The sequence below is a fragment of the Dermacentor silvarum genome, chromosome 7 (genome assembly GCF_013339745.2).
Source record: "Dermacentor silvarum isolate Dsil-2018 chromosome 7, BIME_Dsil_1.4, whole genome shotgun sequence".
Taxonomy (NCBI): domain Eukaryota; kingdom Metazoa; phylum Arthropoda; class Arachnida; order Ixodida; family Ixodidae; genus Dermacentor; species Dermacentor silvarum.
The window spans coordinates 26,155,981-26,182,973 of NC_051160.1; the positions used below are offsets into that span (position 1 = coordinate 26,155,981).

Sequence of the window (26,993 nt, forward strand, 5' to 3'; positions counted from 1 at the left end):
ACACTAGAGTAGTCGCAGTGGTAACACTAGAGTAGCTGATACTTTTATTAGTCGATTACATCGTTGGTCAGGGGCCACTGTCCCGATTTGATTAGCGTCAAGTGAACAGACATACATTGCGACAGTCTGCCGTTGCAACTTGACATCGTGCGACTTGAGCAGTACATATATACTCCAAAGCGGCAACGCAGCGAAGTTGCATCTACCAGTTCTTGTACACAGTGTACGCACCTGGCAGAGCACTTTGCTTTCTTCTTGACGGAAGGCAAGCTACAAAGTTCCCATGCATGAAAACCCCCAAAATTTCCCACCGCAGCTCGGTCAGACGAGCAGATATACACCGCGGCGCTTCTCATTCGTTTTGTACTACCCGAAACCAGTAAAAGCGGCATAGAGGGCGCTGTGGACCGGCGTTTCCGCACCGCCGCCTGGCTAGCGCATCACACCCATGCAGTAACTTTCCTCTGGCATGGTGAAAATTGTTTTGACAATTTGTACTTACGGATGTTCTGGTAAGATACTCTACCACACCAGAGGTTCTCCATTGTCGAATTCGCCACGTTGTCGTAGTCGGGTTTGGAATTTCCCGTTGATCTCCCGATTCAAAGGTATGGCGCTGCATACATCATCATCGGTTGGCCCACAGGGCTGCTACCACGGTTTAAAGTCGGTATCTATAAACGTTGGCCGCTACGGCATCTCTGATTGGCTATAACATCGCCATTGCAGAAAGAGATAACCGCAGGTCGCGATGATTGGACCTTGCGCACCTTTCGTGCTATGTTTTTTGTCCAAGAGCACGACTGAATTTGGCAATGTATAGCAACCTGAGGTCTGCCTTTCCTGCGAATACCAACAGTATTCACATTTTCACTCGCATCAACAAGCCCCACTAGCCACCCTAGCCCCACTACAACCTTCTCAACTGTCTCGTAACAAATCACTGATGAGACATTTGATAGTGGGGCAAATTTAGCCGAACGTCGTGGTGACTTGCCACAGAGACAGCCGCTCGAACAAAATTTAAGCGTTTTGTTCAAGCGGCCTGTGCGATTATCTACTTTCGGCCTCTGTGGCGAAACGGTTTAAAACTCGGTAGCAACGCGCTTCAGCAGTACAAAATACTAGAGCGTGCACATTCCTTGAATATGTATATTTTTCTTTCCGTACGTCTTGTCATACATTTGCATAGCGCTTCCTTCCGTGTTCTGCCAGTGCAGTCTCCGTTTAAAGTAGACGGACGTCGCTTTTCCAGAACGTTCTAATAAGCGGTCGGAAAGTCGCACTTTTTTGTTGTTTTCTGGCGCTAACTTCGAAACCATGTTTTTGTTTTGTTCGGTACCTTCGATCAATGCACAGGTTACCTTAAACAACTCCTCAAGTCCGGAGGTAAACTGAGTTTTTTTTTTTTTTCTTTCTAGGAAATAAAAAGAAAAGGGTGAAAGAAAAAAAAATAAACGTCAGAACGCTACAGCGATTCTCTTTTTGAAGGGCCATTGTGCGTTTTGACAACTGGCGCTTCGGGCGCGCCGGCGTGCTTCTCTCCGCATCTCCGCGAATGAGTCACACTCCACTGCGCGCCGCCGTTGTGTTTCCCGACTACGCTAGCAGACGACATCACTCTGACGGGCCTTCTTTCTGCCAGTGCAGACGTCGTCGACGGCATCTCCACATATAGGGCCCTCCCATCACATCCTCGCACAAAAGCTCTTCGTTCGCCGGTATGGATTTCTTGAGCAGCGACGCGGCGGCCAAAGACAGCGGTGACGATTCTCCCAACCCGCAGAAGAAGCCTTTCGTTTCCGAATCCGTGAATGCCTTGAGCGAGGACCTCGCCCAGTTCGCCACCGGCAGTGCGCTGACTGATGCGGCGCGGAGCGCCACTACGGCTTCCTCTGCATCTCCCGGCGGCAGCGGCGACGCGATATCTACGACGACCAAAGATAACCGCGATCAGCTGGACCTCCTGTCAGATTTCCAACCGAACGCCGCAAGCAGCCCCTTCGCTCCGGCCGACAGCAGCACGCCGTCGTACGCCGAGGACCTACTTCACGACGCATTGCCGGCTAGCGCGCCGCTGTTGAAGCCCAGCGCCCCGCCAGCGCCCGACAAGGTCGCGGCGCCGTCAGCGGCGCCCGATTTAGAACCTCGGCGCGAGCCGCAAAATCTGCCACCACCCAAACAGACGACGCCGGAGCCGGAGTTGTTGCCCGTTACGGACGTTAAGCCTACGCTCCCGCCCGTCACTAAGCCTAAAGCCGCCGAAATGCCGAGAGAAGCGACTTCGACCACGAGTTTCGCGAAGGATAGGCCTTCGTGCTGCATTTTTTCGCCGGGTGAGTGACTCATTTGACGCACGTTTATACTCTACGCTATTGCATCGCCGTCGCTCCTCATGTCGCCGGCGATGCGCCGCCCCAATTTCGCAACGCACGTCGATCGAGTCGAGACGATCGCCTAGCGAACGATCAAAACAACCGCCTTTTTTTTTTTTTTTTTTTTTTTTTTTCCTGCATGAATTCCCCTAGTAGCAGTTTGTCACCGGTGCCGGCAGAAAGTGCGTCACGTACTGCAGGCTTCTCTCTGCTAGATTGGGAACTTGATATGAAGAACCGGTTGTTACGCGCTGCAGTTGCAATAACGCGCAGTTTCTTCGGCTGTTCTAGCGGTGTTGGTGTGTTTACACCCGCGTGGGACGCTATTGTGTTCATCATGGCAATCATGCACTTATGTTCCGTTGTTCTGTAATAAATACGGTATAATGTATACATTCTAATCACGCCATTAACCGATTTTCATGGGCATGCGTGGTCGTGCGCGCGTCCAAATCGGCGCACTGTGCATGAAACCAATTATCTAAATGTACCCACTAACATCGAGAAAGTCGCAATAAGCTGCATCACAAGACAACCGCTGTTGTAACGCTGTGGTGGCCTAGCTGTCTTGCCGACGACGTCTTTCCTCGAGTTCTTATGAAGATGCCCGGGAGGTCGTAGGTTCGAATCCCAACGTGACGCATTCGAACTGACCATGGATGCTGGTTCCTTTCCCTTCCGTGGTCCAAAGCAATGCAAAAACAAGCGTGAGGTCGTGCGATGTTACGCGTGGTCGTCCATGCGTCGCTACGCGAGTTCACGACAGTCTCTCTCCCACGCCGTGCCGTACTCAATATTTTTTTTTTTTTTTCTTCCGACTTCGCAAGTTGCGTAAGTTGCGAAACACGACTCGGTCGGCGCCTTGAATTCCGTGCTTCCTCGTGGAGGTCAGACAGCAGAGGCCGAATGAGTTCAAGTTCGCCGCCCTCCCGACGAATGAGGAAAAATGTTAAAAAAAAAAAAGAAGATATTGGATTCTTATGTTGGCTGCCAACATCCCAAGTTGGGTCGCGGCTTCCCGCAGACCTTTATACTCTGATTTACGAATTACTCTTTGTAACGCTCTCTGTAACATGGATGTTCTGTATTCGTTCGATAACGTTTGCCGAAAGCATTAACCTCGGTGTAACGAATTAAATCTGCTGGGATGTTCAAAGGGGAAAAAAAAAAGAAAAAAAAAAAAGAAAGCATGCATGTTGTGCATTGTGCTGAATAGCGCGAGATGACATTTCGGTGATGGGCTTCGGATCTTCCCGTAGGGGTCTTTTCGTTTCTTTTTGCGCTCTTCAACCTGTCATCAACCCGACGTAATGTCCAGCGTATTGCTCTTCATGTTCAGCGTATTGCTCTTACTGCTAAAACTTCATTAAAAGTGGGAAAAACGATATTGCGGCGAGGAATTTTCGCCTGTGTGTCTACGCATATGACAGATATAATTTTCGAAGTAAAACGAGAACGTTCTCAGTGAGTCCAAAGTGGTGTGGATATGAAGTCGAGTCTTGGGTGCCGGTGAACTTTCAGGCAGGCAATCGGTTTGGTGCACCTGACCTTTTTGCCACGATGACTGCCCGTGCCACCATGGTGGTTTTCGTTGTGCGGGGAAGGGAGTTTAGCCATGTCGAAGTGCAGCGAACTAGTAGCAGTAGTAGTACGAAAAGGGGGCATTGACCTCCGGTCGCGTAGCACGTACACCATCGAGCTATTTAGCGGTGGGGCTGCTTACGTCCCATTATTGTGCGCCCCCACCGGAATGCGGCCCAGACGGGGTCTTCTTCCCTGCCTCGGATTCCGAGAAAGCAAGCCGCCTAGGCGTCTTGGGCGACGCCTGCGAGAGGCCTGTAGCATCTACGATACGCTGGACAGTACAGGGTTCATACGTTGCTACGCAATGTGGGAGCCGTAAAAAAATGTATATTTTTTTTACTGTGTGTGATTAATCTGCGCCCCATCTTCTAATTGCACGAACCCGCGCGCATTGAAGTGGTGGTTGGATAGCCCTTGTCTTCAAATAACGTGCACGTTTGTCTGAGCCCCCTAACATCGCTGTAACACTTTGCAGGATCCGGCTGGAGTCCAGCATGTCTGCATCCATGCGGTAAGCATATACAGCATATATGCGCACGTGCATGATGTTGCGATAATATGCATCCACACGTTGGTAATAAACGGTCACATGTGACAAAGCGTTTCCTGGAGACCAGGATGATCTGAAGCCGCGTATTGCGGACCCCGTCATTCCGTACCAGTGTCACCCGGGCACTTTCAATCGGGATCCAACTTTTCGATCGCGATCGACAATGATCGCTGCTTCACGGTCCAACTAACCGGATCGAGCTGAGAGGGCTCCGTGTTTGCACACGAGAATCGACGGTCGCGCCCGATCGAGGTCGGATTTACCGGTGGCGCAAGCATGGACACTTTCGATCGCCATCGAGCCCGATCACGTTATAATTTTTCGATTGGCTCATTTGCGCAAGCTGCTAATGGGCGCCAATCGCAATCGAAGAATTCGATCCCGATCGAGCTCGGTCGTGATCGGAAGTGCGCCGTGTGTGACCTGAGGGATTCATCGCGATTGCCTCCCTAGCTCCTGCGGCTTGCGCCAGTGAAGCCAATCGCGATTGCTCCGTGAGACAACTGGTACTACAATTATCGATCGATGGACGGATCGCAATTGACTAAAATTGGTATCGAACAAACTCGCGATCGGAAGTGCCCGTTGGACCGGCATTAGTTTATTTATGCTCCTTGAGCTGTTACGTCAAAGGAGCCAGCTTTAGTCAGCGTGACCCTTGATGCTATAAATGGCTCGGTCAGCCGAAAGCGCGGCCGCTAGACGCGTGTATTTTTTTTTTTTTTTAATTTTTCTTTTAACTCCAGCGAGGGGAAAGCGGTATACGTGGAAATTAAACGCGCAACTCGCTAACGCAGCGTGTCGAGCTTCCGCTGTAATGGAACCGTGCGTGACGACACTCTCTTTCCTATCTCCTTTCTTCTTCTTCGCCGCGCTCAGCATATTCCGCATAAAAAGGAAACAAATCCGCATCAGACGAAACCGGCCGACGACAGAGTCTCGTTCAGAGAATGCACAACCGTGAAGTTGGCGCGGTCTCTCGCGTGCGTCTCAGTCACGACCTACCGTGCCGTGTGCTTGGTGTTCTTTTAATTCATTCCGTTTCTTTTTCTTCTTTAACGCAACAACACAACGACGACAAAGACGCACCGTACGAAGCGCACCGTTCTGCTGTTGCCGCCGCCGACGGACGTACTACGCGACCGGGGTGCCCATCGTCGTAACATTTCCCGACGCGACGGCCGGCGCGACGTCATGTTATGTAGCAGTAAAAGGGGGGATAAGAATAAACATAACAAAAGTGCAGCTCGTTGTCGTTGGGGGGGGGGGGGGGGGGGGTCAAAATATATATAGTTGCTGCTTGCTACCCGGCTCAATCGATGTCTGCGAAAGCTGCCCGTAGCCGCCATTTTTTTTTTTTTTTTTTCGGTCGTCTGCTAACCGTCGCCTCTGTCGTCTGCTGCCGCCGCCGCTCACTCACTTTCGCTGTACTTTCGCTCTGTTTTCCGCACCTCGCTCGCGCTATGCATGCGCGAATTACGCTCCGCGTAAGAAACGCGAGGTCGTTGGATAAAGCGTATAGTTATCGCTAAAGAAAGGAGGAAAAATAGGTAAAGGAAAAAAAGAGTAACAAGTGTCGGGAACGCAGCGGCCACCATGGAACGGCAGTTTCCAGGCGGAAAGTGGACGACGACATGGGGACGAGGTCGAGGGGGCTCGACGGCGGCGCTGCGCGGGCTTTTCCGATAGCGCGCATGCGCGGTGGAGCGCGAATCGGCGTTTGGGGAGGGGCGGTGCGTTTTATTTGATTTCTTGCTCATCTGCTGCGCCTGCCTGCCCGCTGAACGGCCCGCTTCGTCGTACTACACACACCTCTCGGCAGGACAAGGTTTGGGTTTTGGGTCGGCCTGTTTTTTTCATCTCATCTCTGGAAGTGAGTGTGTAGTGTGTGTTTGCGCGCGCATCGTCGGTGAGCCCAAGTTTTCTCTCCTGGCGCCAAGAATACGGACCAAACGAACTAGCCGGCGGCTCCTGTGTGGATTGCTTTTGGACGACCGGTGGAAGTGAGAGAAAAGGCGGCCCTGCAAATGGAAGCCGATAGCAGCAACGCGGGAGACGCCAAGGCGGCGGCGCCGCAACAGTGTTCCTGCGTTTTCAAGCGCATTTTCACCGTACCGCAAGGTGAGGACGACCTCCCTCCTTCCCGGCGCTGGCTGGAGTCCGAAGGAGCGACGAACGCTTTGCAAACGCGCACAACCGATGCCATCTTCCATGCACGCCTCTCTTTTGCGTCGCATTGCTCGCTGCATGGGAAAGGTGCGCCTCTGTAGCCGCGAGCCCCGAAGTTTTCCTTTCCTTTTTATTCTCCGGAGCGCTGCGCGTGAAAACGAGGAAGCCATTACAAAGGAGGAGCTGTTTTATGGACGACGTGCGCGCGCCTGTGGCCATTATTCTTTCGTCTCGGCTTGTGTAGACGCGGGCAGCGCTTATCCTGAGCGATTAGTCCCGAATAGGCAACGCTGGTGCGATCGCCTATAGCGCCGTAGCGCTGGGGTGATAACGAGACGCGCTCTCTGCCAATGGGGTGGGTGCTGCTATTTCTCAATCCACCCGTTGTTGGACATATTATGCCATTACACTGCCTGAACGCGGCGCAGGTTTTGCACATGTATCGCGGCGCCGCATTGCAACGAAAGGGGTTACCTACCAGCGATTGCGTCAACTTTCACCCCCGTTTTTTTTTTCGATCGGTTAGTTGGTTGGGCGCTTTCGTGCGTTCGAGCCATGCTGCGGTTCGCTCTATTTTCCTGGTGGTTTTTTAAGAAGCGTAATTAAATCGCGCGCCGCGTTCCTCGCTTTGTTCGAGTTGGAGGAAAAATAAAGTTGGCGGACGAAAAGGAAGGAGGCGTGCGAAACGGCCCTGACATTGAAGAGAGAGAAAGAACCGTCGTCTTCGTCGTCTGGGGTACCTTTTTTTTCGTCACTGTGCGGAAAGAAATCCTTCAGTTGCCCACGAGTGGGTCGCTTGAAGGAGTCCCGTCTGCACCGCGTATCTGCTTGCACGGTTTTTTCTTTTTACCATAGGGTGATGTCGCAATTGTGCGGCCAGAGGTTTGCTTTCCGCTGCTTCACGACCGGTCGGTGAAGCCTGCCCTCCCAGTGTGGAGGGCCCCCCAGTGCGTTTTTTTTCTTTTTTTTTTTCCTGCACTGAACAAGCCTAAAGCAACATTCTTGCCTGCGTTTTCGCAGCCCGGCTTTACCCTAGGTCGCCATACGGTTGCAGCACCGCGACTCGTACGTAGTGTCCAAGCCCTTGGACCCCCCCCTCCCCCCTCGTTGTATCGTTGACATTGTCGCAACAGCCGCAATTTGACCTCTGGCGATCGCTCGGCGTAGCCTGTTTCCAGGAGAGTTCGAGGCTCTCGATCTGCGTGAATGTATCCTCGATATGGACCTGGAAGAAAAACGGTATTTTTTGGATACCGGCTCGCGGTGATCAGACTTGGCTTCGACAAAGGTTGCATTTTTGTTGAGGCAATTTCTTCTGACTGGTCCAAACAGCAACCAAAAAATCAGTGACTTCGTGAGCTTTGAGCTTGAATCGAATACGATGTCTGCTTTAATTTCCTCCGGAGACGAAATTGTGGTAGCGATTGCAGCAGGCGAAAGCTTCGAATCACAACGAAGCGAAACCACGAACGCAGCGAATCTTGCTGCGTGCGATACGGCGATTTTGACGATTCTGTGTGAGTGAAAACAAAGTGTCAAATCTAGACTTTCAAATCAAACGTTAAAATTCTGCCCTTTTCTCTCGCGATGCAAATTTATTCTTTAACGACGCCGTAATTTTGGCATCGTCCGCAGTGGCGTTGTTGACCATCGCTTCGTGAGCGGCGGCGTAGTAGCTCCTTTCACCGTTTTTGTCTTGTTCTTGTTCCATAGTGAAATGGCGCAACCCACTTTGAGGGTTCGGCCATGCATGAATCGGGTGGTTAAAATACTTATTATTTATTTATTTTTTTGTCACTGAGGAACAGCAATATCGTTTTTTGTTCTCCATCCTCGTTTACTGGTAAACACCGACGGCCCTGCACCCGTTCACGCTGATGATCCCCAAACCCCGCGCCTCTAATTTGCTCCTGCTAGAGAGATGAATGCAGAATGATCGGCTAGTCTTACTACTCGTGCAAAGTGAATTAGGCCTACGCTATTTGTCTTTAGTTACTTCCCTCCCTCCCCTACCGTGCCCCTCTCTAGGCCGGCGGGCCAGTGTGCAGGTCGTCGGCCCTTTTCGTTTTCGGGGGGGCCCCCACCGGAAATCGCCGCTTGGCTGGCTGCTGCATCTTTCTGCGGCAGTCGGCGGTCACACACTCGCTCCTGCTTGTTCGTGCAGTCCACTACCTTGTGTCTCAATTCTTCTTCCCCGTTCCTTCTCCACGCGTCTCTCTCCTCTCTTGTCACGCTGCTTCTTCGGCTTCACCTCTCTCTCTATCTGGAACGCCCTCTCTCGAACCTCCTCGTTCCTTGCGCCGTGTTCTGTAGCTTGGCGTTCTTGTTCGGCCACCGAGGCGAACCGAGCCAGCTAGCTCGATCGAGACCGAGGTGGTGTGTGTCTGCTCTTTTCATCCGCCAAGTTATGGGCCGAAAACGCGACACGACCGGCGTAGCCGCTTCGACCGAAGAGCCGAAGTTGGACGAGACCCAGCGTAAGCCTTTCTCAAGTTCTTGACTAGTTGTTGGACGCGGGAGGTGAAGCAACACTCGCTCTGTCAAATTGGCCCTCTTTTGTGGTCCGTGTTAGCGCGTCCCTTTCGCTTGCTTGATCATGCTTTCGCTTGATCGCGCCTGTCGTCGTGTTGGCGTGTTTTTTTTTTTTTTTTTTTTTTTTGTACGTTTTCGTCCGCATCCGCCTACACCCGTCGAACGAAAAATTGCGTAGCAGGTAGCGTTCACAGCGAGCGGTTAGTCGATTAGCTCGGTGAAATTACAGCTTCCATTTTTTTAACGGTTCGGAGGTTTCAAATGAGGAAGATGCCCGACTATGACGTCTGTTTCGTGAGCTGGCTGCCCCAGTTTTCTGCATACTTCGTTTACCGGGTCTTTAAGGAAGTAAAAGTACCCCGCTCGTTGCGTTTTTTTTTTTTTTTCTTCCTTTTCTCCTGAGAGCTGTTTGAGGTTGTTTCTCTAAAGAGAATTGAAAAGAAAATTGCGATTGTTGGGATTCGATCTAATTCGAACGCCCAAGTTTTCCGGTCGACGTCTGCTCACACGAGCATCGCCGTTAACGTGTCGTCCCGTCATTCCACCTCAGGGTCGGCACAAACGTTGGAAAACGACGAGCGGCCGATTGACCGGGGCTCATCTATCGCGTTACCAAATTTGTGTTTGCGCAGTCTTTCAAAACTAACCGTGCCTACACATTAGGTATGGATGGACCGCGTAGAAGGCGTTGTGGAACAGACGTTTTACTCTCCGTATGGTCTCTGGCGATAGCAGACGGCGTGTGTAACTTGCGGTAGCTAGTGCATTCGTGGCTGTATGATATCCCGCGTTATACATTTAACCGTAAGCTGCAGATGTGGCTCTGAGAGGTAGTAAATACGGTAGTAAATCCCGGTCGCCGTGTGCGACGCTGGAAGCGAGCGACCTGACGAGTCTATGCACGTGTTGCCACGTTGGACGCACGTTGGCGGCGCGGCGGTTTTCTTTTTTTTTTTTTTTTTTTTTTTTCACATTCACCTCAGCAGTGCAGCAGGCTGACGTTTGAGCGCACGAGATACTATGTAATGCATGGAAAGGGGTCGCCGTGGTGAACGGAGTTAATTCCTTGCTTTTTTTTTTTTTTTTTTTTAATCTTGTTTTCGGCGTTGCCTGACTTGGCTACTGGGATCCTTCTGGGTCGGTGACCTACCGGCGCATTCGGAATATGTGGAGCACCGCTCGGCATAAATTTCGAGTGGGTTATAAGCGAGGCCAGAGGTGACAAGTTTTGCATTAACTATAGGGAAGACGTCGAGTTATGCAGGTGTCACACTTTCGATCGCGGCCTAGTTGTCCTGATCGGGACCAAGTTTCACGGTCGAGATTCGGCTCCTTTGCGCAAGCTGCGGGATATGGGAGCCAATCGCGGTCGAGAACTTCGATCGGGCTCCGAATTGGCGTTTAGGGAAAAAGCACTATTATGTTTCAGGATTAGGTTTAAGTGTAAGCTTTTGATAATCAGTGTCGACTGAATTTAGATGTACGCGTGAACGTAATTGCAGTTGAATTTTACAGTTCTCTGAGGAAGAATGTAGTTGTCCTAGTAGTCGTGACCAGGCTCTGATGGCATGAATGAAGTTGGGGCATGGTAAACCTATAAAAGCTGATTGAGGTCAATCAATGGTGCGGCGTGTCGCTGAAGTGTGCCTACTTGCCGTGTACATCTCGGAGGAATCCTAGAAAAAAATATCCTAATGACTGCAGCCTGAAAATGAGAAATCTGCTGTGGCTGTCGCAACTGAAAAGTATGCAATGGCTGTGCAGAACTTTTTTCTTAACGCTTATCTCCTACGAACAACCTGTCTAAATACGAATTGGAACACGGCTGAAGCGGTGACCAGATTTCAACAAACTATGAACGTATATCGCTCTTCACCAGCTGCGTACCAATTTTTCTTTATCCTTGCCACGGTGAAGCCAGGCAAAATTTCGAAGACAGCACGCAATTCATTTCTCTCTCGGCACATGTGCCTCTATGTGCTCATTAACCTTATTTCTTTGCCCCTCTATTGCAGATTGCAGCTGGTCTTTTGCTGTGTGCGACATTTTTTTTTTTTTTTCATCTTCCTCCAGCTTTTCATCCCAAATTAAAAAACATGTTCTTTTAAAGCCAGATATTATATGGTTTTCTATATTGCCATTGTGTGTTGCATAAAGTTCAGATTTACCACGTTACGTGGTGATATAGATAACGTCAGGGACACACAACTCTCTTTGTGGTAACTGTGTGAGGGTTTATGCCAACTGCAAAAAAAAAAAAAAAAAATATGGATCAAGTAAAATAGTTGGGTTTCAATAGTGTAGATATAGCGCAGCCTCCATGCAAAATTTTATATTTAAAATATGAGTGGATGCATTACGAAAATCTAGCAAAGAACGTTTCTGATACTGCACTTGAAAAAAATGCCTTCATCGATGCTCTTAGAGCTTCGAAAACTGAGAACCAGTGCGTATTCTGGGCATGGGGGGACCTTCAAGATTAGGTGTCGCCCGTGGCAGGCTGAAAGTCGGGGTGGCGATGTGCCGAGATTTTTGTTCCATTTGCAAACCACCACCAGGTGTGGTGTCGGCTAAGGTGCTACTGGACGTCTGCTAATAAGGAAATTCGACAAAAATTAAATTGTGGGGTCTCGCGTGCCAAAACCACAATGTGATTATGACGCATGTCATAGCGGGGAGTTTGACCACGTGATGTTCTTCAACGTGCGTCTAAATCTTAAGTACACGAGCATTTTTGCACTTGACCCCGAGCTTAGCAGTGCAACGCCATAGCAGCTAAGCTACTGCGGTTGGCATTTTGACAATTATTAACCCTGTGGCTTTGTCACGATCGATTCTATAGTAAACACTGCTCATTTGTAGCTGATCTAGCCAAAGTGCAGTTTTGTTGTTGGCCTTAAAATTCTAACCACCCAAGTGTTTCGAGGTGGCTTCCTGTCTGAGCTGACATACACGTGATGTTCTTGCTCGTTGTGTCGCATGCCCCACAGTCTTGGCAGCATAGAGGTTAGTTGGCTCGGCAGTGCAGTGTTCTTTGAAAGCATGAGGAAAGGCAATAGCACTATTTGTGTTTGCACTTGGCACCAGATCAGGCTGTTCTTTTCTTGCAGCCATTTTGACTGCAGTCCTAGTATGCATTAGGCAAGTTGCCACAGCGCAGATTGTTTTACTTCAATGTGTCCTTGGCTGCTTAAATCATTTGATTGCAGTGCATCGCTGGTGTAGCTTTTCCTGTGATCAGCTCTGAAAGAGTTCCAAAATTTGGGGCGGTTTTTCTGCAGCGCTAGAAAGTATTGCGGGCACGCCTCACTAGAGTTACAGGAACACTGAAGCTAGATGGGTAACCATTGAAATGCCTTTGAAACCACTCCGGCATTTGAATGAACCATTTAGTTAATTTCCAGCCAGCAGTGAAGCAGTTCAGTTACCATTGGGTGGAACAGATGACTGAACTTGGGACTGCCCGCACATGGAGCTTTGGCAGCCCGCAGTTTTATAGCTTGAGAGCCTCACAATCCCAGGACCATTTTGGCACCGGTTTTAACAGTTAGTTTCGGCCAATAAGCGGTCAAGTTATGCTTCTGGAATACCAAATAGGTCGGCTATCATTAGTGACATGCCCGGAAAGCCACGAACACGCTTTTCCTCCCTTTTCTGCAACAGCTCGCTGTAACATAATACACCTTGTCATCTTCTTGGTGCTAATTAAATAATTTATTGATCCAGAAGATTTAAACTGCTTCACGAGATTAAGTCCCAGCTGCGGTGGCTGCATTTTTGATGGGGGCACAATGCAAAACGAGCAGCGTACCATAAATTGGGTGCACGTTAAAGAGCACCAGATGGTTGAAATTAATCCGTAGTCCCTCGCTACTGTGTGCCTCATAATCAGATCGTGGTATTGGCATGTAAAACCTCAGAATTTAATTTTAAAATACAATTACGTGCTAAAGCAGGCAAACACTGGGGCTGGGAGCTGTTGAGAACTTTCCCAGCATGCAGAAAAAACAACAAAAGTTTACATGTAAAATGATATCGTGAAGTGTAAAGTTTAAGTACAGTACTTACGAGGCTAATGAAATATATTTCTTTTCGTTTGGCATCTCATGGATATTTTGTGCATGCATCTGTAAGATGACAAAGTGGATTTACTTGCATCATTGAAGAACCACTTCTTTTAAAGGGACAAAAGTCATTTTTGACAGCTTGTTCTGAAGAATTGAAATATCAATCCTTGTTTAATGAGAAACACGCTGCTCGTTTTAGTCAGTGCGAGACGCTATCTTTCCATCAGTAGGCTTATCTCGTTTGATGTTCGGAATGGTTGTCTATTCCATTAATGTACCCCCTTCCTTGTACACATTTTATGTATACTCTACCATAGATATTACGTCTCGCCACAGCCCTTAATATCTTTTTGTATCATAGGCATTTTCTTTTCTAAATGTTGGGCTGTGCTAAAGACAGTGATAGTCTGGATGCTTAGCACGAACTGTGAAGTTTTCTATTTGATTTGTCCTAAAACAAAGGAGGCAACTTTACTGAGATAGAATGCTGCACATGACTCTTCAGGCCTCTTGCTGTCCTGATAGGTTATGCTTTTTTTTTTTTTTTTTTTTGAGGCTCCAGAGGCAGATCTGTGAACTCTCACAGAAGCTTGTGAAATTCTGTGGGCCACAGTTTGTGCAGCAGCACTGGGCTGTGTCATTCATGATTGCCACGTCTCATCCGGCATGCAGTGGAGGAGCTGGTGTACTGGCGGCAGCCCAAGAAGAGCGGCCTGGTGTTCGGGCTGGTGCTGGCAGTGCTGTTGTCGCTGACCTGCTTCTCCCTGATCAGCGTGGTGGCCTACCTTGCCCTGGGCTCCTTGATGGTGGCCATTGCCTTCCGCATCTACCGCAACGTGCTCCAGGCGGTCCAGAAGTCCTCCGAGGGACATCCCTTCAAGTGAGTCCCCCACCCACCCACCTTGCAATGGACTACGGGCTGGGTTGATGAAATCTAATGGGCACGTTCTGACAGAACTAAGATGCAGGGAGAAAACCAGGAGGATAACGAAGTTTAGAAGTCCACCAAAGTGTTTATCTATGCACAAATATTACCTTGGGCGTTCTGGTTGTGTCTTGATCATTTTTGTTAAGTGGAGGACAGATTAGACAACCAGCTTGCAACGAAAAAGAGTGCCTAGTTTAGCAGTGCAACACATCTGTCTTTCTAAGACAAGCGTCTCTAATTTTGGTGTAGTGACATCTATGCCAGTGTATCTTTATCAGCACTTCACTTAGAGTTCAGGCTTGCATAGAAACCGAGCCAATAAGAATGAACATAGTTTGCAATTCTCGTGGTGTAGCGTAAAGGGGAGTCAATCTATAGAAACTCTACGCCCGGTACTACGGAATTAGTTGGGCAGGCCCTTGGATTTTCACAGGCGTTAGGTGTATCCCAGCTTTCAAAAGCTTTTAAGTGTCTGCATTGACACTGGAGTCTAGAGAGAGAGATAGCTGTGACTCCGTATTGCACAAGTATGGTAGAATGTTGCTAAATGGAAAGCAGTCAAATGGACTTGCCACTTGAACTAAACAGCAGCTTCAAATTTTACTAGTTTTCGGTTGATAGCAGTTAAAAGAAAAATTTAATTGAAATGTAATCGGGTTGCCTGTCTCCATGCCGTTTCCCTCACCGTGCAGAAAGATGGTTTTCTCTAAGCCTTTCCTTCAAATTATGTCATTATGTGACAGAAGCCCCTCTCCCCCTCAATGTTTTTCAAATCACAATTGGGCATCACTTGACTAGGCAGTTACGGTTTGTTCTTGTTTGAGGTGTAGTTACGTGTTTGAGAAAACATTCTTAAATAGAAACGGTGTCCTTGCCAGCTGATGCAAAAATTGAGTTCAGAACTGCCGGTAGAATTGACGAAGGCCTGAAATCGCCACAGCAGTGTCGGAAACAGCGCAGAATGGCAGCCAGTACAGTTACCTGTCATCTCGGCGCTTGTACTGTGACTGGGGACGGTGTGCATGTATAATTAAGGGACACGTACAATGTTCCGTGACAGTGATTCCTTTCCACTCCCGATATGCTTCCCCGGAATTATTTGTGTATGTTTCAGTGCATAACACGGCTCTGATGTGGCAAAGCTGACTAAAGAGAGCTGCCAATTATGGAACACATATAAGACTCTTGCCGGCCCCAAAATAAACGTAGCCCTGCGCTCGCTGGATTTGGCCCAGTGTGCGTAGTTCCCGATAGGTTTTAACCCACGCACACATTTTCAGGTGCTTCACCAAGTGCTCTGTGCAAGTTTTCTCCCAATATGCTTGTGCAGTGCCTGGCTTGTGCAATTTCGGTTGCTTGTTGCAGTATATCAGTCACTTGTGCGAAATCAAATTTCCCTCTGGACCTCTAAATCTAAAATGTGGGAACTTAAAATGCGGGAGGGAAGATTACAGAATGGCGACGTGTCAAATGGGAACATAATACATGGGAGTCGATGGGATTTAGGTCGGGACGGTGAAGACGCGACGTAGCAGCCATATCAGGACCAAGATCGAGGAACGTGTCAACTGGATTCCACTGTATATGAAGTAGTTTTCTATGGATCATCACATATCAAATACAGCTGCACTGCAAAATGTGTAGGGTGAAATTTGTATGACCACACTACTCGCATAGGTTGCACAGTGTTGCCTGCTAGGTATGAACCGAAGCATGGATGTAGCTAGCCTAGGGAGTGGCGGCGGATGTGAACATTGGCCGCATGGACATGCTAAAGAAATCAATACTTATTACCTGCGGGAGCATGTTGGTGTGTGGTTGGGTCTGTGCATTTCACCATAGTCATTTCCCGTAGCCATTGCTGTTAGCACAAGGTTCGATGGGTGTGTGTGTGTGTGAGAGAGAGAGTGATGGTGGCGTTTCTCGGTTGTCCCAGGGAGTACCTGGAGAAGGACCTGTCGCTGCCTAAGGAGCGCGTGCACGAGACGGTTGACGTGGTCGTCAAGCATGTTGATGCAACAGTGGCTCGCCTGCGCAGCCTCTTCCTGGTCGAGGACCTTGTCGACTCACTAAAGGTCGGCCCACCAGCTTTGCTTTCCTGGCAGTGTTTTGGTTGATGGCGTGTTGCCTTCTATGTGGTTTCTCGCACACATTGTATTCTTTTTCCTTCCTTTACCTTCATGTTGGGGTTGTATTATGTCATAATTTAATTTCTTTATCCCTCTTAGTAGTCATAAGCGGGCACGGTGCTAAGCCTTCATTATTGCCAGTATCAGCCACTCACTTCAACAGGTGGTGAAATATTACATTTTGGATCATTGAAATGTGCAGGTAGGTTTACATTCAGAAGATTAAAAAAAATAATTTCATGTTAAATTAGAACTCACTGATGGAAAATGACTGTCTAGGCACCACATATCTGATAGAATACATTTTATAAAATGCACATAACCGTTCCAGCACCGAAACGCAATTGACCAGCCAACTCTACTGGTCTGTGTCAGTCCAACAAATATTTATCATCACTGTCAACTGACATGACCACAGGGGGTGCTCTCTGTCTTGGGCACCATCCAGGGCTGCCGCGCTTCATGCAGAAATGCGCAACTATCGCTTGTGGGAATGCCTTCCAAGAGCCTCGAATTGATTTCACAAGGTCTGCCGGTGCAAGAGCGCGTTCGTACCCAAGCAGCTGGTCCTTAATAGGTTTATGAAGGCATACGTCTAGTAGCTGCAGTTGCGATTTCATGCCACCGGGGATGATCGCCAAGTCACTGTGGCAGGCTGCAAGCTTCTCAAACACAGTCAGTGACCTGACATTTATAAGAGTTGAGAAAAAGCATAGCACACACACCCAAGTCTGCTCTTGCCTCTCCCTCTAATGTCTATTTAGCATCCATCCACCCGTTCGGGTGCACCCGCACTAGTAAGTCTTCAGGAACTGTGATACCAGCTGCAGGCATTTTCTTTGCAAGATTAGCTAGTGCTTGTGCCCTGCACTGCTGTTATCGGAGCCTTCTCATTTCTAGAAGCCCCGCCGTGGTGGCGTGGTGGCTTTGGCGTTGCGCTGCTAAGCCCGAGGGAGCGAGATCAAATCCCGATTGCGGTAGCCGTGTTTCAATGGGGATGATATGCAAAAAATGGCTGTGTACCGTGCATTGGGTGCGTGTTAATGAGCCCCAGGGGCAAAATTAATCTCGAGTCCCCCCATGCCTCATAATCATGTCGTGGATTTGGCACGTGAAACCCCAGAGTTATATTATTGCCAGAAGAAAGTGAGTGTACCTGCTTCATGCCTTGAGCTTTCATATTGTCGCGTCTTGTACGCACGTCCCTCCGCCTCGCGTGATGAGCCTCTACAGTTCGATGACGATCTAAATACGTATCAACAATTCCTAAATCATTACGAATTAGGCAGAGTGGTACTTCCAAAAGCGTGTAAGCAGCTCACTAAAAGCAAAGAGGTTGCGTGGCATAAGCTACAAACTGGAGTTTTCTCAAATCTCCAGCTTTATAGCGAGTGGCACCCGGAGGTTTTAAACCCCAGGTGCAAACATTGCGAGGGCATAGCAAACGGGATCCACAGATACGGACGTGCCCGAGCTTTGGAGAGCCTGACATAATGAATGAGTGCTGGGAGGCACTGCTTCTCAACCAGGAAGAAAAAGGACAGCGTGAAGTCATTCCTCTCACCCTGGCTGCTGCTGCGATCCAAGAGATCCCGGTCGACGGCAGAGGGGAAGGACATGACTAAAACCGAGCTCTGCCTCGGATCCCCATCACCCTTTTGACGGGTGCTAAGAAATGTTATTTCTCTCTCCATATTGTAGTTCGATGGCATGTCTAAAAAAAAAGTGTCTATTTGGCGTTTCTGATCATGCCTATCAGATAGTCGCGGGAATGCTGTAGCGTTTGGACAAACCTCTGAAAGGAAGCTAGCTTTCTTCATAGGGGTGTCCGGCAGTTTCTGACAAATGCTGGCCCGTAGGAGCAGCGAAAATTCCCCATGCTTCATGAACTCCTACTAGCTTTAAAACGAGAGCAGGGAGATGTTCAGGCTACCGGCAAGTTGAAGCACCCTAATCTTGACAATTTCCCAGCTGAGTGGCTGTTGGGTTAGTCATTGCTTCTTGGTTCAGTTGTAGCATTTTGATAAAATTTGTCGGTGAGTCTTCGAGTTTTGGAAAATGTCCTTGCTTGGGGGCCGGTAAATCTTGCGTGAAGCCTTGCATAAAAATTTGGTGTGCACAAAAAATTTACTCCAGCACCATTGAGTTGGTGGCCATGGCAATGCTGCTAGTGGTCGCTTTGCAGCCAGTTTTTGCAGTCCCCCAACCCATTTTCAGTTTTCGGCCCGATTGGAATGGGCGCACGAATTTGAGGGCTCTATTTCTAGTGAAACTAAAAAAAAAGTATGCTTTAAAATTATGCAAATATATAGTAGCATGATTCAGATATAACATAATTAGTATTTTTACACTATAGATCAAGGGAAAAGAAAAAGAACCTTCTTTCTTTGTGCAGATATGGTATTAACTTTAAGCATATCTATTTAGTTAACATTGCAATTACATTGTCAATGTTAACAAACTAGACTAGTAAGCCGTTATACTAAAACATTGCATATTTGACTCATGTTAACTTTGAAAACTTCGTAATTCCTACTAGCTGTCCTTGCCAGCCTGTGCCTTATCAAATGCCCGTAAACTCAGAGGCATTTGACTCTGTGCTAGTCGTCACTCATCGCACTTGCTGTCAAGCAATAAGTTCATAATTGGGGGGGGGTGGTGCTGCAAAAAAAAGAAAAAGTGCACTCTCGCTGTCTCCAAACTCGTGCCCCTTGCTACTGAGAGGCTGGCTTTCCTGTAATGTTTAGACATTTAGTGGCTAAGTGTGCTTTAGTTGCAAGAGAAATTTCGCTAGCAGCATGAAAACATTCCAAAATTCAGCACTAGATCGCCCCAATATTCTTAGATTAGATAGAAACGAATGCTGAGAACCGTGTTTGCTCCCGCACAGCCAACTATGTATTGGATTTGATTCGACTATTAGTATCCAACCGAATATTCGTACATCTTCGAAATATCTATTTTTCGAATAAAATACGAATATTAAAAATATACTATTCGATAATATTCAAACTTTTCAAATATTTGCACACCCCTACTATGTAGTAAACCATCGTAACTGGATGTCGCAAGGTCAATTTGGAGTTGGTGTGTTCTTGTCATTGTTGTAAGCAGACTGTGAATGAGTTTCTGTTGCCTTCCAGCTTGCCCTCCTGTTCTGGGTGCTGACCTATGTGGGATCCTGGTTCAACGGAATGACCCTCATCATTCTGGGTGAGAACACGCAGTGGGGCAGTTTCTTTTTTTTTGCAAATTTATTTGAAATAGATCGTAAGGAGGGCAGGGCTTGGTAGCTGGCGATGCTGAATCGGTCCCTGTTGATGCTCTGATTATTACGTCGGAAGTCACCAATGTAAGGAACCGATGGGTCGCCGCGGAGTGCCCTGACCAAGAGGACCAGCTCGGCAGGCTTTCAGAACAGACTAGCGCCTGCCGTGCTTGCGCCGCTAGCACGCACCGCCCAACTTTATTCTCGTCGTTCACAGCACGCCGTCTTATAGGCGCTGGTTACAGATAGGCGAAAGGTGAAAGTGCAGTCAATGTGTGCACCGAATCTTCGTCCCCTGGCAACATAACAAAAGTTGACTGAGCTGTGATAGCTGAATGATCACGACAGTCATTGGTCCCGCGCGTTCCCCTCGCTTAATCACCACCCTTGTCGGTGCGGACATCAAGTGTGGAGTTGGTGCCAGTCGAAACTGCTTGAAGAAGTCACCTGGGACTGTCGCTATAAATGTAGCACATAAATGAAAAAATGCACGAAGCTTGCACAATAAATGCAATTATTGCAACTTAGCGACTTGGCTTTTCCTGTGGTTAGGGTGCAGTTGGCGACTACTGGAATGCCTTGTATTCACTAGTTAAGGTTCTGAGGAAGTGTCGACAGCATGGCCGACAACCATGCTGGCCACATATCAAAATTTAGCTATTTCTGCTTCACTCTGTGGCTAAATTAATATGTGGTCGTGCAGGCTGGGTCCAAATACCAAATGGTGCGCTGTAACGTGTCCTAAATTTAGGAAATTTCCGCCTAAGCCATGGCATTTTCAATAGCATGCATAGGTGCTGGTCAGAAGTGTGCAGCTAAAAGGTGTCTAACATGGTGATATTCAGTTTTTTTTGTTATAAATGGTACGCTTGATATTTTTCTTGTATTATACACCAAGGTCGCAATATATCATGTGAGAGCATTGCGGGAATGACTGACATATCAAAGGGATTCTAATACATAGGTACCTATGATCCCTTTGCAGGGACCAGGCTTTAGCAACATTATACCTGGGAAAACGTGTAAGCGAGGAACGTATCAGTGGGGTTCTACTCTACTGTGGCATACCTGGCACACGTTAAGATTATCCCAGCTCAATCTTACTCTAGTTTGCCTGAATGTGAATGGAGACAGCAGTCCCATCTATTCATTTGAATGCCCTAGTGACTTGGCGCTAGCCACAAAGAACATTTGTGAAACACGGCTCGAGAAAGTAGTTTTGCATAAGTGTTTTGTTTACTAAGGAGTTAACAAACTAGACAAAGCTAAAAAAAGTGAGTGTGTAACAAGCATTGCTTAGTGCAAAGTAAGAATATAATCAATAGAGATCATTTATCTGCAGATTTTCTTAGTGTCTTTTTCTTTTTTTTTTGCAGCCTACGTCTCTGCATTCACGCTCCCCAAGGTCTACGAGACCTACAAGGTTTGTCTTGCTTGATAGCACACCTGCCTCGATTATGGTCAGTGTGTTGCCCGTGTGCTCACTGTGAATGCGCTTGACCATGCAGACGGAGATCGACCAGTACGTGGGACTGGCCAGGACACATGTGTGCAACGTGATTGGCGCGTAAGTGTTCCGGTTTATATGCAAGATTTTATTGTGCTGATGATCATGCCTGTAGGCGGAGGCCGTTAAGGGGTTTAACACTTTCGTGACCACGGGAAAATCTGTATTTTTTGGTTGGGGTCTAGGAAATATTTATTTTCCTGCCACAGAAAATTCATATCAAATTAGTATCAAATAGTATCAAATTCTAGTGTTGGTGGTCGCACAATCTCGTTTCCGAAACGCGGTGCGAAACGTTCACTCACGTTGTGACTGCGAGTTCATGGTCATATAGTGGGATCTGTTAATGTTTGCCCGAGTTAACATATCAACGATAAAACTACGAACCTTACTTCGGGCAGTTGTCACTCTGCTATCACCATCAATGCGCTGCCTTTCTGGCAAAACTGAGACTTTTCCACTAAAGATGAATATCCGTATCTTTTTACACTTTCGTTTTTAATTTGTGGGTGCTGGCTGAGGGTACTGAGTGCGGCCAGCCATGACGTCCAAGATTTACGGCGCCGCATGACGCAGCATATGCAAATCCCTGACACTGTATGCCACGTCGATATATTCTTCTCGGTGCGATCTACACCGCCCACGCTGGCACTCATAACCGCGCTATTATGGCCTGAACTTCCTGCGATTTGTTCATAAGTGCTGACCAACAGGTGATGTCTACGAGGAATGCTTTGGGAATTTGTGAATTTGGTTTTACTGCTGAAACCTTAAAACCTCGAATGAGTGAAATTGGCGATTTAACGCAGTTTTGCGCTGCAAGTAGAACTTGGGTATTTCGAGGTTTCACTCTATAGTTAGCTAGATTTAATGAAGTCGATGGTACCTGATAATGATTTCATCCAGTCGAGCACTACAGTAAATTTGGAGCAGTTGAGACTCTTAGACTTATAATTATGCAAGAGAATTTTTAGTGTGTGTCGGCAAACGGACTTATCATAGTCAGCAAGCCCATACAGTGAGTCTTCTGTTCTTTCGTGGGATCAGCAAGTAGCATACGTCACCTGAACTGAAATCCAGCAAGCCACGTGCTTCTCTCCCAAACTTCATTAAGTCGGGTGAGACATCCAGTCAGCGTTGAGGTTTTCAGTGCATTAGGCTTCATGAATATGCGTCGTAGCAAACGAAAGCACTTAAATCACTTAGTTGGATTGAAAATTTTGTAAAATTGGGTTTTGTTACAGTGAGCTTTGACTGTACATCACAGCAGGTAACACAAACACAACTTGCATAGATTACGTACTACCGGTCGCAACTGTGCAATGCGATTCGACCAGGTTTTTGCCTTCGTGGCAACACAACTGGCCGCTTGCTTGCTTGGCATGTGCACTCCGTTTGAGGGGGTATAGAAAGCTCTCGGGGACAAAGGAAACAGTATTGCAAAGACAGACAGAGCGTTCAATATTGCCATTTTTATACAAGAATGCCAGCTAGCTACAATGCATAGAGGAATTGTTTCTCAACGAAGTATGCCGAGTAATAGAGGCAGTTCGACTCGCCATGGGGGAGGGGGGCTTGACCCCAACATTTCCGTCACTTGTGGGTGCAGTCCCTCGAATGAAAGCGCGTCTGAGCAGTTGCGTCCTTCCATGGGCGGTTGCTAAAACATAATCCGGCAAATCGGTTCTGTCGAAGCCTACACGGTGTAGGAAGTTTGATGAAACGGAAAGCTGTAATCCACCTTCACTGTCACACGAAGCTACAGTGTAGACCGCTTATAACGTAAGTCGCCGGAGTCGCGGATATCTGCACTATAAGCGGTACCGCACTATAACCAAAATGATTTTCAAGCCCTGCACGTATGCAAAACGTGTAGAACAAGAATGTAGACACACTTGTACGATAGCGCGCACATCGCGATTATGTGAGCTGGCGAAAACATAATCGCGATGTAGCCGGTGCTCTTCAAGCTCGACAGCTTTGCACCGAGTCAAAACGAAACTGTTTGCCGCAACCGCTGCGGGAAAAAACGTGTCCGCTATCGACGCGATTACGAACGGTGGCTTTGCGGTGCTGAAGGCACGCGCCCGATGCACGCTCCGAGTCTGGACGAATTAACTATCGATCTGCAACACCTGCAGTTGAAATCGCGGGCGCTATCTATGCGATCATCGATGGCGACTACGCAGTTTTTTTAGGCGCGCGGTCGACGCGCGTACCGAGTAATAACGAAACTACTGTTCGCCGCACCCGCTGTGGAGAAAACCGCGACCGCTATCGACGCGATCGTGGATGACGACTACGCAGTTACGAAAGCCCGCGGCCAACGCGGTGTTATGCGCAGCGGTAAACGCAAGAATACAGGCTTTAAAGACACAAATAGGCTCGAAGCGTTCCGGCGTTGCTGTCATTCACATACGTTTTCCACTGATAGCTGTGGCGATGCGGACTCCGCCACTTCGTTTCGGTTGGACGCTAGCGCCGTTCTTGCTCTTTTGCGTTGCACATTTGCGGCGCGCCTCGAGCTCCGAAAGTAGTATGAATTAACCGATGTGCACACAATAACGATAATGCACACGCCGGCTGAGAGCACGCACCTTATTGAGAAGCGTGCTCACTGCCGCCCTTGTGGGCGAGATTTTCCCACGGAAGCTGCATTATAACCGGTATTTCGTCTCACGCAGCTGCACTGTAAGCGGTATGCGTATATATGCAGTTCTATGGGAGGGTAAACGGGAGTCAGAAAAGACCGTACTATATCCGGTCCTGCACTATAAACGGTTACGTTATAAGTGGTCTATACTGTACAAAGGAAACCCCATATGGCTTTCTCGGGCCAAAAAGCTTTGCAGTTGATGAAAAATTCATCCTGGTTCGGGGATTTGAATGCGGGACCAATGCTATTTTGGAGCGGTCGCTCTACCATCTGAGCTAACCAGGAAGCTAGCAGATTGCGTAGCGAGGCCAAATTACTCGACAATTTGAAGTGCTGGGACACTGATTATGGCAAATCAGTTCTGCAAAAATGCAAAGGTGGAGGAAGGTTTGCGAACGGGAAAATTGTCATACATCCAACCGCAGCACGTAGGTAAAGATTTCCCTTTCGTGAAATGACAATTGTTGGTTCCGTCCGCCGCTTGCTTCACGTGAAAGGGGGTGTTTTCCCTATAGGCAAGGTTGTGGCAAGAGCAGGAACACATTGTGTGGCTGTTATGCAGGCCCATACAGTACCCAGGTGTGAAGGACCATTAAAGCTTGTGCACTACATTAAGACACGTATGCGCTAGAAGAACGCTAGCAATGTTGCAGCCTGTTCAAAGGAGAGCGTTTCCCAGCGTTGGCATTCCACCCCACAAGTCTTGAGGTAACTGCCAGTGGCGCAGTGTGCCAACTGTGCCCGTCGGCTGCTTATTGATTATTGATCGATTAGCTATTGATTGGCTACCGCAAGGCATTGGCCACGTATTTGGGCTAGGCTTGAACACTTTCGCTAGTTCACAGGGGTATGTGCCATTGCGCTTGGACCCTTTCTGCACAACCACCAGGATCGGTCCACATTTTCTGTTCGCTCTGCACGGACTAACGGTCGGCTTAAACAGCTCCGCTGTTAAAAGCAGTTTGTTGAATGCGCTGTGATATTGCTACCGAAAACAGATGTTCTGTGTCATCGAGGGGCTTAGGGCCGAAATGTTAGCTTTCGTTGTGTGATATTGATTGTTTAAGCGCCGCACGTACATGTCGAGTAGCTGCAAAGAACTCGCTGCGAATGATTCTGAAAAAGTAGCTCAGGTTGCGCTAGTCAACTTCATAAAAACAATTGTACTGTGTGCTACCCAACGGAAAATACCCTTTCAGCGAACAACGAATCGAGTGGTCAAAGATTGAATCCTCGTATACTCTCTACCGTTTGTGTCACTTAATATGTCCAATGAAGTTTCCGTTTCGTTTCTCATTTACCCGGCTTCACCCCATTCTTGCTTGTTCGTCACTTTGAGATCCTAATTTATTCGTGGACAAACAAATGAAACTTCTAACATTTAAGTGCCGTGTCGAGCGGCCTCGGCCAATTCCTGCTGCAGACCTTTGGTCGACCTGTTGTGCACCCGTGTTGCGGAGTGAATGCAGCGGTTCAACAAGCCGCGACACTGCCCGTGCACGTTCCTGTGTGGCTGTGGTTACTGATGCTGTGGTAATGCTTGCGTGTCTTGCTCATCTGTGCGCAGGATCAAGTCCAAGATCCCCATGGGTGGCCAGGCAGCCCAGAGACCCAAGGAAGAGTGAAGGGGCTGTCCAGATTCTCTTGTCCTCCAGACGCAACAGATTCCAAGATGTTCCAAGAGAGCTACCAGAGGAGAGGACTGTTATTTTTTTTTTTTTTTTCATTCTCCCCCCCACCTGAGCAGTTTCTTTTTTAAGCAAGAGTAGCTGCATCTTGGAGCTCTGATTGTGTTAGGGGTAGACGAAATGCCCCACCTTTTTTTTTATATTTTTTTCCCCTTGTTTTTGTAACAAAAAAGGGTACAGCCCTCGAGAAGATGTTTACGTAGTCCAGTTTCATTTGCTTAACTTCTGTTGTCAAACTCTCTTTTCTCTTATCGTTGGTGTGGCCGTGTAACGGTCGCAAAAGTGAGTTCTCCTGTTCCTTTTTACTTCTGTTTCTTTTTTGATCTGTTGTTGTTTCTTGTTCTCAGATGTCTTTTTTTCTCCGAGAGAAGTTGTTTACTGCACTCTGAAATACTTCCCTTCACTCATATTTTTTTCTCGCTGTAGGTGTGTCTGACTTGTGGTTATTTTACAGGCATGTGATGGCTCCGTTATCGGTTTCTCTTGCCAGGCATGTAGAGGACCATCATCAATTGTAGCCAACATCAAATTTTTTTTAGCGTGCGTCCCGCCCGACGTATTTTAGGGGTTAAAAAAAAAAAGTTTAAAAATTGTTTTTGATCGTGAGAGCATCTGGGAATGCAAGTCTGTTCTATTCAAATCTTGTATGACATACTTAATGCATAACACATCTAGCTGATACGGCTGAAAGAAAGCTTGTGCTCGATGTTCTCTTTTGCAGAGTGCATTTTTGTTGTTGCTGCTAACGTGTGAATGCCGCACAAAATGTGTCCCGTTTTCTTGAGATGCTGTGAAGTCTGTACCTGCCTAGCTGCACTTAGTGCAGCAACCTCTCCACTCGTTTTCTTTGGGGGTCGAATGATGAAGGCTCGCGTCCAGTCTCAAATTGCCGTTTCGGCATTTGTCAATGTCTGCCATGTTATCAATGCAAACCGTTGCGCAAGGACGTGGAGAGGTTGCTCGCGTTGTCAACGGTTTCTTGTTTAATCCTCTTTTTCTCCAAATCGTAACCGACATGCGTGCATGTGTGCTGTTTCTTGGGCTTTTGCTAGCCCGGGAGGTCGTTCACCTTTTTTTGTTACAGTGTGTCTGTGTGTTGGCAGGGGTTGCTGAGGGGTTAAAAGAAGTTTTCAGTGGCAGGCTGCCATAATCCAACATGACTGATGAAACCGATTAGCTGTGTGATGTGTGTGTTGAAGCTTTGCAGCACTGTGTGTTGATGTTGACGTTGCCAAGTGGAATACTTGGGAGATGTGGAGAGGAAAAAAAAAGTTGTATTGAAGAATGAATTGACATCTCCTTGCTTTTGAGTGTTTTTTCATAAAACAAGGCTTTTTCTAAACCAGTGCAGTTAGCGAGACCTATATCTGGGCTGTTGTGACCCTCTTCACTCCGCCTGTTTGCAGCACATATTTATTGCATTGAGGACGTTGACCTGTGCACTTTTCTACATTCGTGTTCAGGAGGTGTGGTTCCGTCGTCCAGTGTAGTAGTTTCGTTCTCCGTTGGAAACTACAATAAAGCATTCCCCTAGACCGCC

General features: G+C 47.9%; 1 protein-coding gene across 2 annotated transcripts; it reads left to right on the plus strand.

Moving 5' to 3' along the window:
- The first annotated feature begins 1,538 nt into the window (after nucleotides 1–1,538).
- LOC119457779 (reticulon-3-B) lies at nucleotides 1,539–26,993 on the plus strand. Of its 2 annotated transcripts, XM_037719478.2 has the most exons (8): nucleotides 1,539–2,336; nucleotides 4,435–4,470; nucleotides 13,950–14,157; nucleotides 16,142–16,280; nucleotides 19,478–19,547; nucleotides 20,979–21,025; nucleotides 21,111–21,169; nucleotides 25,333–26,993. In XM_037719478.2, exons 1-8 carry the CDS (start codon nucleotides 1,724–1,726, stop codon nucleotides 25,388–25,390), a joined length of 1,230 nt encoding a protein of 409 aa, XP_037575406.1. In that variant the 5' UTR covers nucleotides 1,539–1,723; the 3' UTR covers nucleotides 25,391–26,993. The 2 variants fall into 2 exon arrangements, with proteins under 2 accessions (XP_037575406.1, XP_037575407.1); XM_037719479.2 differs by lacking the exon at nucleotides 4,435–4,470.

Coding starts and splice junctions, on each gene's coding strand:
- LOC119457779 (XM_037719478.2), top strand. CDS start 1,724: ATGGATTTCTTGAGCAGCGACGCGGCGGCCAAAGACAGCGGTGACGAT. Junction 14,158..16,141: donor TCCGAGGGACATCCCTTCAA/GTGAGTCCCCCA, acceptor CGGTTGTCCCAG/GGAGTACCTGGAGAAGGACC. Junction 19,548..20,978: donor AATGACCCTCATCATTCTGG/GTGAGAACACGC, acceptor TTTTTTTTGCAG/CCTACGTCTCTGCATTCACG.